This window comes from Marmota flaviventris, chromosome 6 (genome assembly GCF_047511675.1).
Source record: "Marmota flaviventris isolate mMarFla1 chromosome 6, mMarFla1.hap1, whole genome shotgun sequence".
NCBI lineage: Eukaryota > Metazoa > Chordata > Mammalia > Rodentia > Sciuridae > Marmota > Marmota flaviventris.
The window spans coordinates 149,624,525-149,640,722 of record NC_092503.1 but is presented as its reverse complement, the minus strand read 5'-3'; the positions used below and the strand labels follow the sequence as shown (position 1 = coordinate 149,640,722).

Here is a 16,198-nt window from a genome sequence, read left to right as displayed (position 1 = left end):
ATGATGCTAAAGAGACATTATCCTGAAAAGAATTATTAAATATAATGAAAAGGAAAGGTGAAAGTAAACAAACAGATCTGTTAACCTACTTTAAAAACAATCCTTAACAGCCTTTTACCTAATTTAAACTAGTAAACAAACAGATCTGTTAACCACCTTTAAAAACAATCTTTAACAGCTGTTTACCTAATTTAAATTAAACCATTTAAATCACGTGAATAAAAAAATAATAATTCGGATCCATTTTTTCATGAGCGCTCCTCATATAAGAAATATGGACATACGCACATACAGACATACAACACAAAACACGAGTGTACACAAATGTACAACACATAAGAAAATAGTAAAGGCCTTGTAGCTTTACCTGGGTGAAATCTCCATTGCAATGTTTAAAAACTCACAGTCAAAAAATAAAACTGATCAGAAAAACATTAACCTAGGTTTGTATGAGCTCAAAAAATAAAAATAGAACCTTATGATGTGGAAAAATGCAATAATAAAATAGCTATTGAAAAAAGCATCCTGGTTAATCACTGTCGCAGATGTAAGAATGGCCAAGCTGGAGTTCTGGATATCAGCTGTTATGGATTTGAGTCAAATCATCTTCTTTTCGATCTGTAGAAATTGTTTTAATTAATCTCTCTGGAATCCAAATTGGCTGCTGTTCTCCCTGTGGAAAAACACAAACAGACCCCCGACTCCAGACAATCACTGGGTCAGGACGTTTCCATTGTCCTGTTAGAATATCTTTCCAAAGTACTTTAGGCTTATGTACATTTTTTGGATATATATGTCTTTCCGCAGCACTAAGTCCTTATGAATCCAAATTTAAAAAGTTTAGAGTAAAAAGGGTTATTTTAAGTTTATCTTTGGGGGATATATACCCCCTTCCAATTCCCTCTTTTTTGCTTTAATAAGTACATGTCTGTATCTAATAGTTGTCTTAGCCTTTTGCATTTTCTATCTGAAATACCTTTATGTGACATTTTCAACCATTTTCTATCTTATTTCTTTTAGTTTTGTTTTTTTTTTAAGGTTTGTATATTTACCCTTAGTTGCTTTTTTTTCCTCTTAGTTTTCTTGTTTCCTATTTTGTGGGTTTAAAATTATTGTCTTCCTACATCTTTTCTATCTTCCTATATCTTTTTTATCTTTCTACATCTTCTCTCTTTTTTTACCTTTCTGTACTTCTGTCTTTAAAGTTTTTCACTTTAAATTTTTAATCTTCTTTATCTAAATATCTTTTATCCTATTATCTTCCCATTTTTTTAAGTAATGCCTTTAAGATTAACTAGGCTTCGAATCATGCAATAAAGCAATCTTTTTTCCGCCATGAAGGTATCTCGACCACCTTCAATTTAACCTTTTAAAGCCTTTTAATTATCATCTATACTGTACTTTTAAATGTACTTTTTCACCACCTACAACTTCACTCTTTTAAACGAGGCTTAGATTTTGTTTAAATCGCTTCAATGTTAGTTTACATGGCTGCCCTTCAACCAAAGGCTTTTTTTTTTTTTTTTTAAACTCCATTGAGAAGCTTTGTCTCAATCTGCCATGTACAAATACCTTTTTCTTTTTTCTTCCTTTCTCAAGCTTTTAAAGTAAGTCTAGTTTCCTCAAAATCTTTTTAAATGGTATTTTACAACTTTTTACTTTACCACACAGATTATCTCATCTAGAAACATTTCTTTCTCCTTTAACCTTTCATATTAAAATATATTTCCACATCTTGAATCTTTTTCTATCTCTTTTTTAACCGTTAACCCTTTTTATAAATTCACATTTTGAAACAACTCTTATAAAATTTCTGATTTAGACAAATTACTCCACTTTAATAAGATGAAAGACTTTCATGTTTTTTATGATACTATAATACTATAATTGAAACCCAACTGAAAATTTTTCTACTCTTTGTATATAAATTACACATGATAGAATCTTAACACTTAGTAACCTTGTTTTAGCAAAGACACAGACCAAAGCAATATTAAACATTTTTCCATTTACCAATTTATGAAAACACACATAATGTTTAAATATATTACCTTATGGAACTTAATAAGTAAGAGTACTTGATTTTATATTTAGTGGTTGATATTTTAACACTTTACCTTTGTAAATTAATCAGATGTCTGTAAAAACCAAGATCTTAGACAATTGTAGTAAACAGAACTAGCCACCTCTTTCTTGAAGAAAAATCCTTCTACAGGATACCATGATGGTCCCATTGATATACTTAATAACTCGTCTTTAAAAAGCCATGGGCTACATTTTTGTATTGTATCAACATATGCCCAAATTGTTCTTGGTCTCACTGGGGTGCCTCCTTCCTCTAACAATTTCTCTTGCTCGGAGGCGAACAACTTCAAACCTTGAGTCAACCATTTTTTCCAGTTTGCCTGAGAAATTTCTAGGGATAGGCAGCTTGAAACAAAAACAAGATAAATCAAAACAAGAACGCACTGGTTTTTTTTGAAATGGTCACCCATTCTTTTGCTCTTCCTCAGGGACGAGAAATTTCACTTACCTCTAAGCTTCAGAAGTTCCCCGCACGGGACGCCAAATGCCACAGTCTGGCTGGGCACAAATGCCGCAGTCTGGCTGGGCACACAATCACGAGCCACCACACAGCTTGTAGATTCAAACAGCAACTCTTTATTCCCGAACTCACACCAGCCGTCTACAATCACGTTCTGGGGAAATCCACGTTCTCTGCCCAAATCCACCTCCACTGGGCTTCTATCTCCAAAATATACTGTCTGAATCCCGTGAGAACTCAAGGGGAACTCAGGCAGCAGGATACGCCCTATTCCCAGCAGGAATAATCTTAAACCTTAAACCTGGAACCTAAACTGGGAACGCCCTAAACACGATTATCTTAAAACCGGGAACACCCTAATCTGCCTTGGTCCTTGAGCAAGGTCACCTACATTCAATGTCACTGCAACATGTCAGCAACATGGGGTACGCTGGCAAGGAAATTGTCATACCTACTTGGCTAATGGCTCCCAGCACCCCACCTCACCAGATACCCTGGCATTGAAAGCAGACTGCCAATTAAGCTTTAAGAATGCTTATGTCTAGCCAGGCACAGTGGCGCACACCTGTAATCCCAGCGGCTCCGGAGGCTGAGGCAATTTAGCAAGGTGCCAAGCAACTCGGTGAGACCCCATCTCTAAATAAAATACAAAATAGGGCTGGGGGTGTGCCTCAGTGGTTGAGTGCTCCTGAGTTGAATCCCCAGTACCAAAAAAGAAAATACTTATGTCTATATGACAGACTAATTACAAAATAAGATTTGTTGTAAGTTCTTATTTGAGCTAGGTGCCACCAGATTTTTTAAAACTTTCACCAACGATGGGGGGAATACTTTTTACAATTCACAAAGATTCAGACAAAAAAAGTCACATTATTTAGATAGTTCAGACTAGCTAGGAGAAAAACAGTGTTTTCCTGAGCCATCCAATCAAACTGCCTTCGATGATCAAGTCATTGGAATAATCCTGCTCTGCTCTTGATGTGCACACACCCCACTGAACTCATCTGCTGATAACCTCTGACATCTTTCCCAGGATAACACAGGAGGCAAAGCCAGAATTTAAGCAGAAGGGACCAGAGACAAGCTCAACGTGACAAAGGTTAAAATAAATTCCATTAATATCGACTCCTTTTAGAATTCATTTCAAATATTGCTCCCTCCCCCCACCTATTATGTTTCCTTCATGAATTTTTCAGTAGACTGTTCTAGTTGTGGGCCACACTGCAGAGTTTAATTTTAAGGCCTGTCTTTGGAGTTTTGATGAGGAGGGAATAAGAAAAACTTCTAAAATTCCCCCAAAACATTATAATATCTTTCATGGTAAACATACACATCAATATCATAGCTTTTAAGCCAGTCAATTATGGAGCCTGTTGTAAAGGCCCTGGAGACATTTCCTCTAAGTCTATAGATATTTTGGTAACAAGTGAAACATATAGATTTATCTGTGTGTCTACAGTAGATGTTATTGTTAGAAAATGAGCACTGGCTGCTCCAAGAAGCAAATATAAGCCGGTGTACACACTTAAGGACCTGCGCATCAGTAGGTGTCAGGTTGTCTGCCAGCAAAGAGGCAGTGTGTCCAAGAACCAGGAAGCAATAGTGAGTGGTGCAGGGCCAAAAAGAGGCATCCGTGTTTGGAAATAGGACCTCTGGCATCAAAATATCCCATTGCCTCCAACTGACATTAGGTAGAAGTGAGCAGACGGTAAGTCTAGTAGATTATTAGGAGACATTGACACCCGAGAACTTTGTTTTGGAAATGCAGCTAAATAATCCCCATTTGAAATAGGATTTTGTTCCTTCTACACATCTTATGTTATTAGTGGCTCTAAGAAGTTAGGGAGAGGATATTTGGAGTCCCCTCCAGCATGATCTTCCCACTTTGAACTCAGTGGAAAGTTTTGACACTGTAACTGGTAACTGTGTTTCACATGTACATATGCAAATGCAGGATGAGTATCTGTAATGTGATAATTGAAATTTTGGGACCACCAGACATTTTGGTTAAGAGCTAATCAACCAGTTTGTGTACATGTGCAATATGAATGTGGTTTTGAAACTGAACATCAGCCTTGTCAGACACACACATAGGATGACTTGAATTGTAGCTATAAGCCTGTGAGCTCACATCATTGAATTCTACTTATTTCAAGTCAGATTCACTGCTGTTGGGGGTAATGAGAATGTTAAGTCATCCCTTTGGTATTCTGAAATGTCTTTATTTACAGGGTATAGAAGTCAGGAGGCATAGGAAAAAGAAGGTTGGTTTGGGGGCCAAAGGACCGGGATTAAATCCCATTCCATCAGCTAATAGCTATGACATTAGGCAAGTTATTTAATGTCTCTGAAACTATTAATAAAATTGGAATAACAATACCTATCTCACTAATAAATTATGAGCAGTAAACAAAATACTTTTTAAAAAAAAGTTTGTCCCCTGATTGTTTGGCAAAGTGTAGACATTAGAAAGAATTTAACTATCTTTACAAGATTAAAAGGGCCCAGAATAATGCATTTCCCTCCCAAATAACATGCACATGTGTATGGGCTCCTGTTAATAGTAGAAGGACTTCCATGGAAATTCACCACAGTTGTCTCTTCTAGAAACACAGCTGTAGACCTAATAGCCTGTCATTCAAAGAGTTTATCTAGGAGGATATAACTCAGTGGTAGAGCCTGTGCTTAGCATGCACAAGGTCCAGGGTTCTATCCCAGAGCCACACACACACTTAAAAAACAAACAAACAAAAAAAAAAACACAAATAGTGTATGTATCTATAACTACCTTTGATTGAGTTATCAAGGAAGATTAAGAAGATTAAGTTCTACTTTTCTAAAGCCACAGTCCATATACATTATATGGAAATTGACTACTTTTAAGAGAGTTTTTTAAATTTCAATTATTTGTTTCTGTGTGTATGCATGTATATAAAATTCAATAGAAAGTTTGTATTCATTTTGATTTACCCACACACCTACCATTTACTTTGTCCTTCATTCTTCCCCAAATCTACAAACTTTTATCCAGATTCAGGGTTTTTTCCTACCTAAAGAATACTCTTTAGTATTTTCTGTAGTATAGACTCATTGGCAGTGAATTATTTTAGTTTGCCAAAAAAAAAAAAAAATAGTGTATTTATATTGCTTCGATTTTTGAAGGATTTGTTCTCTCCTTGTAGAATTTCTAACTGGCAATTTTTCTTTAGTACTTTAAAGGTATTTTGTAGTCTTCTGGATAACATTATTTTTGTTGAGACATAAACTGAGTTTAATTGTTGCTTATTTGGAAGTAACGTTTATTTTGTTCTGGAGACTTTGGAGATGATGTATCTTTAGTTTAATGACAGCCTACCTAGGTGAGGATTTCTTTTTATTTTTCTTTCTTTGAGGTCAATCCTTCTTGAATCCTTGACCTATTGTTTCTCATTTGCTTCTGGAAATTCTTAATCATCATCTCAGGTATTACATCTGTCCCATTCTTTCTCTCCCCTACTCCTAGAATTCAAGTTATTATTAGACCTTCTCGAATCTCTCTTTTCTGTATTAACCATCTTTTTGTCTCTGCATTTTATTCTAGGTGGGTTTTTTAATTTATTTTTTAGTTGGACACAATGCCTTTATTTTATTTATTTATTTTTTTATGTGATGCTGAGGATCAAACCCAAGGCCTTGCATGTGCTAGGTGAGCACTCTACCCCGCTGAGCCACAACCCCAGCCGTTTTATTCTCTATAGTTTCTTCTAAAGCTCTTACTAGAATCCAGTTCCCTAATCTTCTCTTCAGCTGACTATTTCATTTTAAAATGAATTGCATTCTTAAGGAGAGGGGGTGTTGTTTGAATTCTAGAATGTCCATGGATCTTTTAAAAATAGATTCTAATTCTCCACCCTCAATCTCACCTTTAATCTTAAATATTGTAAGCATAGTCATTTTTAAAGTCTATATCTGATGACTCTATTTCAGAAGCTCCTATGAGTCTGATTTTTTTTATTGTCTGCTCTCCTTATTGGTTTTCATGTTATCTGATCTTGCTGCCCCCCATCCCCTACTTTTTACAAAATTTGTCAAATCACTTGCAGAAATAATCTTCTAAGACCTTAATCTAATTTTAGGTACCGAAATGATTCAGATCTGAGCTTTAGGACTTGAAAGGCCTGTCTGCTTCTTGGTCATCATTCTTTCTAAGGTGTGATGCTCTGTGGCCACAACCCAGTAGTGAGTTTACCAAGAGCCCTCTCCTTGAGGTACCCTTCTGAAGTCCTTTCCCTGCCACTCTTCTTTTGAGATTATCAGAAGCCCACTTGGTTTCACAACTGCTGTGCCTTGCACTGTATAAAACAGGCCCCCAAACAGGGTTCTGGGCTGTCAGCATTTCTTGATCTGACTCAGTAATTCTTTACTCTCATTTTCTGTCCAGTGCCATATTTAAAAAATGGCTTTTGGAGGGGGGTGGTGGTTATTGTGTGTGTGTGTGCATGTGCGTGCAATTTTTTTTTCCAAACTTTGTCTTTAGCAGGAAGGTTGATTCAAACCATCTATCTAGTCTTCTCCATCCATAAGGACCATTGAAAATTTGCTTTTTAAACTATTTCATTTTATCTCCTTTTGAAAATAAAGTTGAAGACATAAAATGCCCAGGAGAATTAAATTGTTAAAAATCTGAAGTGCATCTCATTCTAACGCAGTGACAACAGTGAGACTGTGGATGGTTCACTGTCCCCTGCACACCCCTTATGTCCTTTGTACACAGAGCCCTACTCCAAGGTCTCTCTTCTTCACTGCCACGTCTCTACCCTCACTGTTTTGTAAACCTCAGCCCAGCATCTTCTCATCCAGTGAAACTTCCTTAGGCGCCACTTCTCCTAGACTGGTGTGTGTCTTTCTCCTTTCAGTGACTCCACACTCTACAGAGCTCTGTCACCCCCCACCACCACCACGCTGATTGGCAGTTATTGATCATGTGTTTCTTGGGCCCACTTGGTTGTGATCTCCTTTGGGACTGGAACTGTCTTCCTGCGGTCTCCTTAGCATGGTGGCTGACACAATGGCACAGAGAAGGGGCAGCTGTGGATGGGATACTGGGCTTCTGTTATTTGCTTTTCAAACCAACACAGACTGGTCTGGTCTAGGTGCCTAGGGCGTGAACTGAAGGATGGACTGTGCCCTTGGGTGTCCTTCCAAACCCTGACCAACCTTCGGATCCTGGGAAACCCTTCCCTAGTCATTCAAGCCCTTACTGACAATTCTGAAATTTCTAGAGCACACACTCATTTACCCAGTAAATATTTGTTTTGTTCCAGCCACATGCAAAGTCCCCTTCAAGGGGCTGGGGTACAGTGATAAACACAGTGCGTTCTTCACAGAGCCTGCAGTCGCTCGGATCTGTATGCGGCCCTGTTGCACATGTTGGTAACCTGTGTCCAGTGAGCTGGTAACGTTCCGGACCCTATAGCTCAGGCTCCTGAGTTACCAGAGCCCAGCTCATCTCGGGGCATACATAGGGTATTTTCTGTCACGGGGGGTCGATGCCTTGTTTGAGGAGAGCCTATAGTAAAACATTTCAAATGCCAAATGGACTTTTTACACTGGACATGTCTCTCACTGGCCTCTGCCCAGCATCTATATGGGGTAAGTTAGCATCTTTATGGGTTGAAAGGAAGGTCAGGAGGCTCATTTGTAGTGTGTTTCTGGGGAGAAGATCGTTTATAAACTAAGTCTTTTTTTTCTTTTCAGCCTGTGAGTGCACATGTGTTAACCAAAACGGCAAATCATTCTCATGATTCCTTCCTCTCCCCTCTCTCTGTCTCTCCCTGTCTCTGCAGGTCAGCGTTGAGGTTTTGGTAGAGTACCCTTTTTTTGTGTTTGGACAGGGCTGGTCATCCTGCTGCCCAGAGAGAACCAGCCAGCTCTTTGATTTGCCGTGTTCCAAACTCTCTGTTGGGGATGTCTGCATCTCGCTGACCCTCAAGAACCTGAAGAACGGCTCTGTTAAAAAGGGCCAGCCCGTGGATCCTGCCAGCGTCCTGCTGAAGCACTCAAAGACGGACAGCCTGGCGGGCAGTAGACACAGGTATGCCGAGCAGGAGAATGGAATCAATCAGGGAAGTGCCCAGATGCTCTCTGAGAATGGTGAACTGAAGTTTCCAGAAAAAATAGGATTGCCTGCAGCGCCCTTCCTCACCAAAATAGAACCCAGCAAGCCCACGGCCACGAGGAAGAGGAGGTGGTCAGCTCCGGAGACCCGCAAACTGGAGAAGCCAGAAGAGGAGCCACCTTTGACTCTTCCCAAGCCCTCTCTCATCCCTCAGGAGGTTAAGATCTGCATCGAGGGCCGGTCTAACCTGGGCAAGTAGAGGCCGATTGGGGAAGGAAATGTCTCTCCCTAACCATCCGTATCCAGATTACTGTACTGTAGGCTAAGAACACAGTATTTACATGTTATCCTCTTACTTTAGGTTTCTGTTCTAACCTTGTCATTCTAGAGTTACAGCAGGTGTGTCACGGGAGACTGGTGCATTTGCTTTGTCTGAGAGTGTCTGTCGGGGAGCAGGCGGGTGGAGGGGGGGTCAGAGCAGTGACAATCCAGGCTCCAGGCATCCTGGGTGGAAACGAATGTGGCTTCACCAGCGTCCGCCTTCTCCAGCGGCACGGAGGCATCCAATGGGCACGATTCCCTCTCGTTTCAAGAGAGAGTTCCACGGGAAGGGACCTGCCAGGGTGCAGGGTGCGTGCCTGTGGGGGTGCACGCCTGTAGGGGTGCACGGGTGCGGCGGTGGAGAGTGGGCGTCTCTTTTTCTCTGCCTCCCTCTGCCTCTCACTGTCAGCATGGGAATGGGGGTCCCCAGCAGTGTCCTCCTGGGGTTCCCTGTGTGCAAAATCATCATCAGGAACCCAGCTTCAGGGTATCTTAGGGAGACATCAGATGGCAGATAGAAAGCTGACAGTTTCAAAGAACATTTTTCTCTCCAACCTATTTTACAATAAAAGCAACTTTTAATCATATAGATATATATTTCCCCCTATGGGGCCTGACTGCACTGATATATATAAAAATATATATATTTTGTTTTTAAAAGAGCAACTGCCACACGTGGGATTTCATTTCTGCTTTACAAGTGCAGTGATGTCACCAGGGTGTCACCATGAGCAGGGAAGCCCCTGCTCAGGTCGCTCCATCGGGGTGGGTGGGAGCTGGTTTCTGAGCAGTGTTAGGACAACCAATCAGGTTATTGCATTGACTTAGCTCCCAAGAGGTGGCTGCAAACTGCCCTCCAGCGAGAGCAACGACGCTCTCCCAGTTGAGTTTGCAAAATCTTTTGTCTTTTAACTCTAGTACTGTTTATAGTTCATCACTATGGACAACCCGGGTGCCACTTTTTTCAGATTCCAGTGGGGTACGAGGAATGAGATTTGGAAGATGAGCAAATATTACTATCTCTAAGCACTTAAAATGCTGTTCACACTTTACTACCAAGCATCTTGGTCTGTCATTTAATGAGTACTGTATCTCACTTAAAACTCTTTGGGAAGAGAAAAAAAAAAAAGGAAAAAACTAAGTTGCTTTCTTTCTTTTCTTTTTTTTCCCCCCCAACACTGTAACTGCATTTCAACTCTGCAGAGTTGCTCACGAGCAAGATACTGAAAGTTTCAATGTGGTTTAAAGGGATGAATGTGAATTATGAACTAGTATGTGACCATAAATGACCACCAAGTACTACCTGACAGGAGGCACTTGCCACTTTGATGTTGGAGAAGGAATTCAAGGCATATGCAGATTTGGCAGAGAAACTGAGAGAGAAGGGATGGAGAAAAGAATACTCATTTTTGTCCAGTGTTTTTAAGATGAACTTTTAAAGAACCTTGCGATTTGCACATCTTGAGTTTATAATTTGTGTGATATTCCTGCAGTTTTTATCCAATAACATTGTGGGAAAGGTTTGGGGGACAGAACGAGCATAAATAAATGTAGCAAAATTACTTTCTAACCTGCCTAAACTCTAGGCCATTTTATAAGGTTATGTTCCTTTCAAAAAATTCATTTTGGTCTTTCTACCACATCTGTCATGAAAAGCCAGGTCTTAGCAGGACAACTCTGAGAATTTTCTTCAGATTCGTTGAGAGAGTTTTCCATAAAGACATTTATATATGTGAGCAAGTTTTTTTTTTTAAAAAAAAATTACTTTATTATTGTTATTAATGTTATTTTCAGAATGACTTTTTTTTCTATTTGAAATCAAATCAAGATTTAATGTTTGGTACAAACCCAGAAAGGGTATTTCATAAAGTTTAAACCTTTCATTCCCAGAGATCTGAATCATCATTTGTGGGTTTCAAGTGCATCCTAATGTGCTTTACAAAACAACAACAAAATGTTTTATAAGTAGGGAGAAGTTTTTCAATGTTCTTACTTGGATGGCTGCAGCTAAACAAATACTTATTAGATTTTTCTTTTTCCAGTGAAAGTAGTACTTCTTCCATTTCACAAATTTAATAGAAAAAAAAATCCTAACATCAACCCACAGGTTAGCTGTCTAGTATTCATTTACATTTAACTCTCAGCAGGACTAATGATTTTTATAAACCAGTTTCTGGGGTGTACCAAAAACATTTAAATAGGTTTAGAAATAGCTAAACTCCTTCCTTGACTTGTCTTGAACTTCATTACCCTCTCAGCATGCTAGCGAAGCTGGGTGGGCTCTCCGCAGTCCTCCTGCTTAGTTAGTGCTGTTTTTCTTAAACGTTTCTGTTCAGAGAACTTGCTTAATCTTCCATATATTCTGCTCAGGGCACTTGCAATTATTAGGTTTGGGTTTTCTTTTTTTTTTTTTTTTAACCTTGAATGGTGAGAGGAACACGGGGCTGCCCCATGGACTTTGTTCTCATTCATACCACTATTTACAACAGCTCACGTGGGCTCAGAAAAACACACCCCACCTTCCGGCCCGCTTTGCGAATGGAACTGACCGCATCCACTCAACCAACACTAAAACGGGAAAAAACACATTTGGTTCGAAGCAATAGGAGCACCATCGCGATTCCGTGGTCCTCCCCTGGGTTGCCATCGCATTCTCTTGCTCTCTTAGCATGTGCAATACTTTCTGTGCCAACAGAGTCTGACCTGTGTGCTTTCTAGTTAAAGCGCATTTCCTTTTGGCTTTTTTTTCCCTGTGCGGTTGGTGGATCTTCCCCATTCTGGCCAGAGAAGGGCTGGAGGGAAGGAACCAGAACGGGGAGCCCTCCCACCTTCCCCCTGCTATGGGTGCTGAGTGCTTGGGCGGGCGGGGAGCCTGCAGGAGCCCCTCGTGTCTGTCACCATGTCACACAGAGAGCCAGCCAAGGAGGTCTGGGGGAAGAGCTTCAGTCCCCCCATCACCCCGTGAAATAGTGAATGGAATGGAGGAAGGAGGCAGATCACGTCCAAGACGCACCCTGGAGCCATGCAGGCTGGAATCGCCCATTTTCCATGGCCATTTCTGCCAACAGGCGGGCCCCTCCTGGGGGGTCTGTGTCCTTGAGACCTGGAGCCCTGGCTCTGAGCGTGGGCAGCAAGCGTGGTGGCCCTTGGTGCACCGTGCATGCCATCCGAGCGTGCCGGCCAGTGGCTGTGGAGGGGACCACCTGCCAACCTGGTCACTGCGCTCTTGTGGCAGCTCTCCTCTTCAAGTAGGAAGAACGCGCAGAAGACAGGAGCCTCCTCTGGTTTGCAGACAGGCGAGTCCGGAGCAGCCTGTCACCGCTTCTGTGTAGCAAACCTAACAATGACAGGGGTAGAAACTCTTCGGTGCCGGTCAGTGTACGAGGATCAGCCGCGTGCCTCTGTACTGTCCTCTTGGCAATATTTACCAACAGCCGTCGTCTTTCGTTCCTCTTTCTTTCCCGTTTTCCATTTTTTTAAACTAAATAACAGCAGGCCTTTTACGTTTACAACTGAACACAATCACCAAGAAATTAGTCAGGGCGAAAAGAAAAAAAAAATAATAATAATACTATTAATAAGAAACCAACAAACAAGAACCTCTCTTTATAGGGAATTTCTCAATATATAAAAATGACTGTTCCTTTAGAATGTTGAACTTGGGAATTATTTCAGTTTGTCTGGGCCACATGGCGGGCAGAGGGGGAGGGAGGGATACAGAGACGGCCACCACTTACCTCAAACCTTTAAAAAAAAAAAAGTAGAAATACAAACTGCATTTCATTGGGACTTTGGGGATGGTTTTTGACGTCGGTCAAGTTTTTGTTCTCCCCGGTTCACCTGGTCTGGTCTGGGATGATATGATTCCCCCCCCCCACCCTGTGGCAGTGATGGTGGCTGATCCCATTCAGTGAACTGTGACCCTGTGTGTTTTCTGTTCGGTGAGTGTGTCGGGTCCCCCCCTCCCTCTCCCCTAAAGGAACTCTGCGGAACTTTCACACCTCTTACTCAGGGACGGGGCTGGTGTGTGTGGAACACTGAGGTCCAGCAGCGGCACTTTGCTGCTCTGGAGTAGGGCTGTGCAACTTCCAGGAACGTTTGGGTTTCCTGCATCGTGTGATCACTCCTTAGATCCCGCATAGACTGCAATAGAATGCTGCATGTTCAAGACGAACAGTGGCTCCTGGTATTCATAAAAATCCACTCTTTGCACATAGTTTGAAACCTTACTGAAATAAGTTGCCAAAATTTATTTTTTGTTGTCGTAGCTTTGGATTCACTTTTTGTTTTTGTTTTTTTTAAGGAAACAATTGACAATACCCTTTTAACATCTGTGACTACTAAGGAAACCTATTTCTTTCATAGAGAGAAACAAAAAAAAAAAAAAAAATCTGAGATGCTTTTGAAGACACTAATGCTATGCTATTTCAGACATGGGTGAGGAAGCAGAGCTCGGGGGACAGAAAACCGGGCTTCTTGAGCCGCGCTGGTTGTCATGGATACTGTTTCCTGAATCACGAGCCGCTCAACGAACTGGCCCGGTCTCTCCTGAAACCCTTGGCATTTCCGATTTCCTAGTCACCCTCGATAAATCCAGGTGAAAACAGGGCCGGAGGTCTCCCTGGCCCAATCCAGTTTCTTCAGTGAATGAAAGAGAATTACACTTTTTGGTTGTTTTTAAAGTGGAGTGGAGGCCGTTGCTTCTACATTTTGTGTTTTTAACCCAGAATTTCTGAAATAGAGAATTTAAGAACACATCAAGTAATAAAAATACAGAGAACATACTTTTTATAAAGCACATGCGTATGGTGTATTGTGATGGGTTGGTTTCCTCTCTTTTCCACGGACAGTGTTGTATTTCTGTTCATAAGGAAACTCCAAACAACTTGCACACCTCTACTCCGGAGCTGAGATTTCTTTTACATAAATGACCTCGCTTCAAATATGTTACCTTACTGATAGGATCTTTTCTTGTAGCACTATACCTTGTGGGAATTTTTTTTTTTCCTTTAATGTACACCTAATTTGAGAAGCTGAAGAAAAATAAAAATTTAAGCACTCACTTTGAGGAGTACAGGTAATGTTTTTAATAAAATTGCACAAAAGAAAAATGAATGTCGAGATGATTCATTCAGTGTTTGAAAGATGTGATCTGTTGAAACAGTGAGTTTCATACTTGTTTGTAAAAACGGAGAAGAAAAAGCGGAGAAAGGTTGAAAGTTACATGTTTGGACTTTTTTTTTTTGTATATAGAAATTTGTCATGTCTAAATGATCAGATTTGTATGGTTGTGGCCTGAAAGAATTACTACGTCATAGGCTCTTAAACGACACCTATGCTTCCTGTGATGTGTTTGTTACATAGCCCTCGGCCAAGGGAGAGAAACTCTGCATACCGCTATTTGAGAATACTGTTCATTCCTGGCTGAAAGTACTTCTCAGAGCACCCTTTTTAGTCTAAACTCTTTTAAGCCACTTGCAACTACTTTCTCTTCAGAGATGATGTTTTTGACATGTTCAGCACTTCCTGTTCCTATAAACCCAAAGAATATATTCCTGAACATGAAGTGTTTCTAAAAGGGATCCTAGCTACCAATAAAACAGGACTCATTCTGAGGACAAAAAAAAAAAAAAATATATATATATATATATATATAAAGGTTAGCCTTCTTGCCCCTTACACACACACACACACACACACACATTTAAATGGAGGGTAAAATATGAATTTTAATATTTATGCCTCATTTTACTGTTAGTTTCATTTTGATTTTTCTTTAATAGAGGCCAAAAACAAATGTAGAGGGATTTCTCAGAATTCATGTTTCTGTCCCCAAATCAGGCTAGACAGCTGTGGGGATATTAAATGTACCCAGCTGTAGTTCTTAAATTTCAGAATCCCAGCCCGTCCCTGATAATTCAGTGCAACTGTCTGCACAGCTGACATTCACATGTACAGGGTGGGAGGGACCCACAGCTTCCCTTTCTCATGTCCCCACGGCTTGCATTACAAACGGTTCAGCTGTATTAAAAATTAAGTGCATTTGGACAATAGGTGGTATCTCTACAGTAACAGTCTCTAAGAATTCCCATAACTTTTCTTATCTGAAAGGACTCCAGTCTTCCACTGCAGATAAATTGGAGACTTCACCAACCCACATTTTCTTTCTCTTTAGTTTGTCTGTCTGTGTGCTGTTTGGATGGTCGGTGACCTGTCTCCTTAACCGTGGCCAATCTGAAGGCCTGCGTGGGAAGAGTTGTTTACAGTAATTTTTAGCAAGATGACAAACATAGTGTCCTCCAGAACACCAGGTCCAGGTGACACTGGCTTAGAGCTGTTGTCTTTAAAGATCCCTGAGAGGGTGGGTGCATAGATTTTTCTCTGGTTCTCACACAAACCCCCTACTCTCTAAGTTATTCTCTGGCTCAGGAGTGGGGTAAATTATTGAGTCAGTGAATCTTAAACTTGATACCTGTGCATCCAGGTGTGTGAATATTGCTCTTGTGGCCAGGATTCTTCCTCCCACTCTGCACTGCTCAACTGTAAACCCAATTAGTGTCAACAGAAAGGTTTTCATAGAGTCCTGTGTTTGCGGTGGCCTTTGGATAAGACAGAGTCCTCATTTCTAGCCAGTGGGGTGCTGACCCCAGAGCCATCTCTGAGATTAGTACCATTGGATGTTTAAACATTGGATTCGTACCCACCAAACTTCCAATTGTATGCCTCCCACAGGCCAAGGGAAAATAGACACCAAAACTTGGGTCGAGGGCATGACCAGAAAGAGCCAGCCAGTATGGAGAAGAACTAGGGAAGGAATGATGTTTTGCACCTTACTGAAAAGAAAATTTTAAGTGCATACATAGTTAAGAGCTTTTATTGTGACAGGAGAACTTTTTCCATATGCGTGCATACTCTCTGTAATTCCAGTGTAAAATATTGTACTTGCACTAGCTTTTTTAAAACAAATATTAAAAAAATGGAAGAATTCATATTCTATTTTCTAATCGTGGTGTGTCTATTTGTAGGATACACTCGAGTCTGTTTATTGAATTTTATGGTCCCTTTCTTTGATGGTGCTTGCAGGTTTTCTAGGTAGAAATTATTTCATTATTATAATAAAACAATGTTTGATTCAAAATTTGAACAAAATTGTTTTAAATAAATTGTCTGTATACCAGTACAAGTTTATTGTTTCAGTATACTCGTACTAATAAAATAACAGTGCCAATTGCAAA

The 16,198-nt window shown here is 40.4% G+C and overlaps 1 protein-coding gene across 10 annotated transcripts in view; it reads left to right on the top strand.

Annotated features, from left to right (window-relative positions):
• The window catches only part of Atxn1 (ataxin 1), a 390,275-nt gene extending 374,077 nt beyond the window's left edge, over positions 1 to 16,198 (top strand). For 9 of the 10 annotated variants that reach the window (XM_071613712.1, XM_027948164.3, XM_071613705.1 and 6 more), the window contains 2 exons: positions 8,371 to 8,893; positions 10,167 to 16,198. In XM_071613712.1, coding sequence (XP_071469813.1) covers positions 8,371 to 8,893; positions 10,167 to 10,252 — 609 coding nt within the window. In that variant the 3' untranslated portion in view covers positions 10,253 to 16,198. Of the gene's footprint in view, positions 1 to 8,370; positions 9,551 to 10,166 lie in introns of those variants that run through there. The other variant, XM_071613713.1, reaches the window with a different exon arrangement.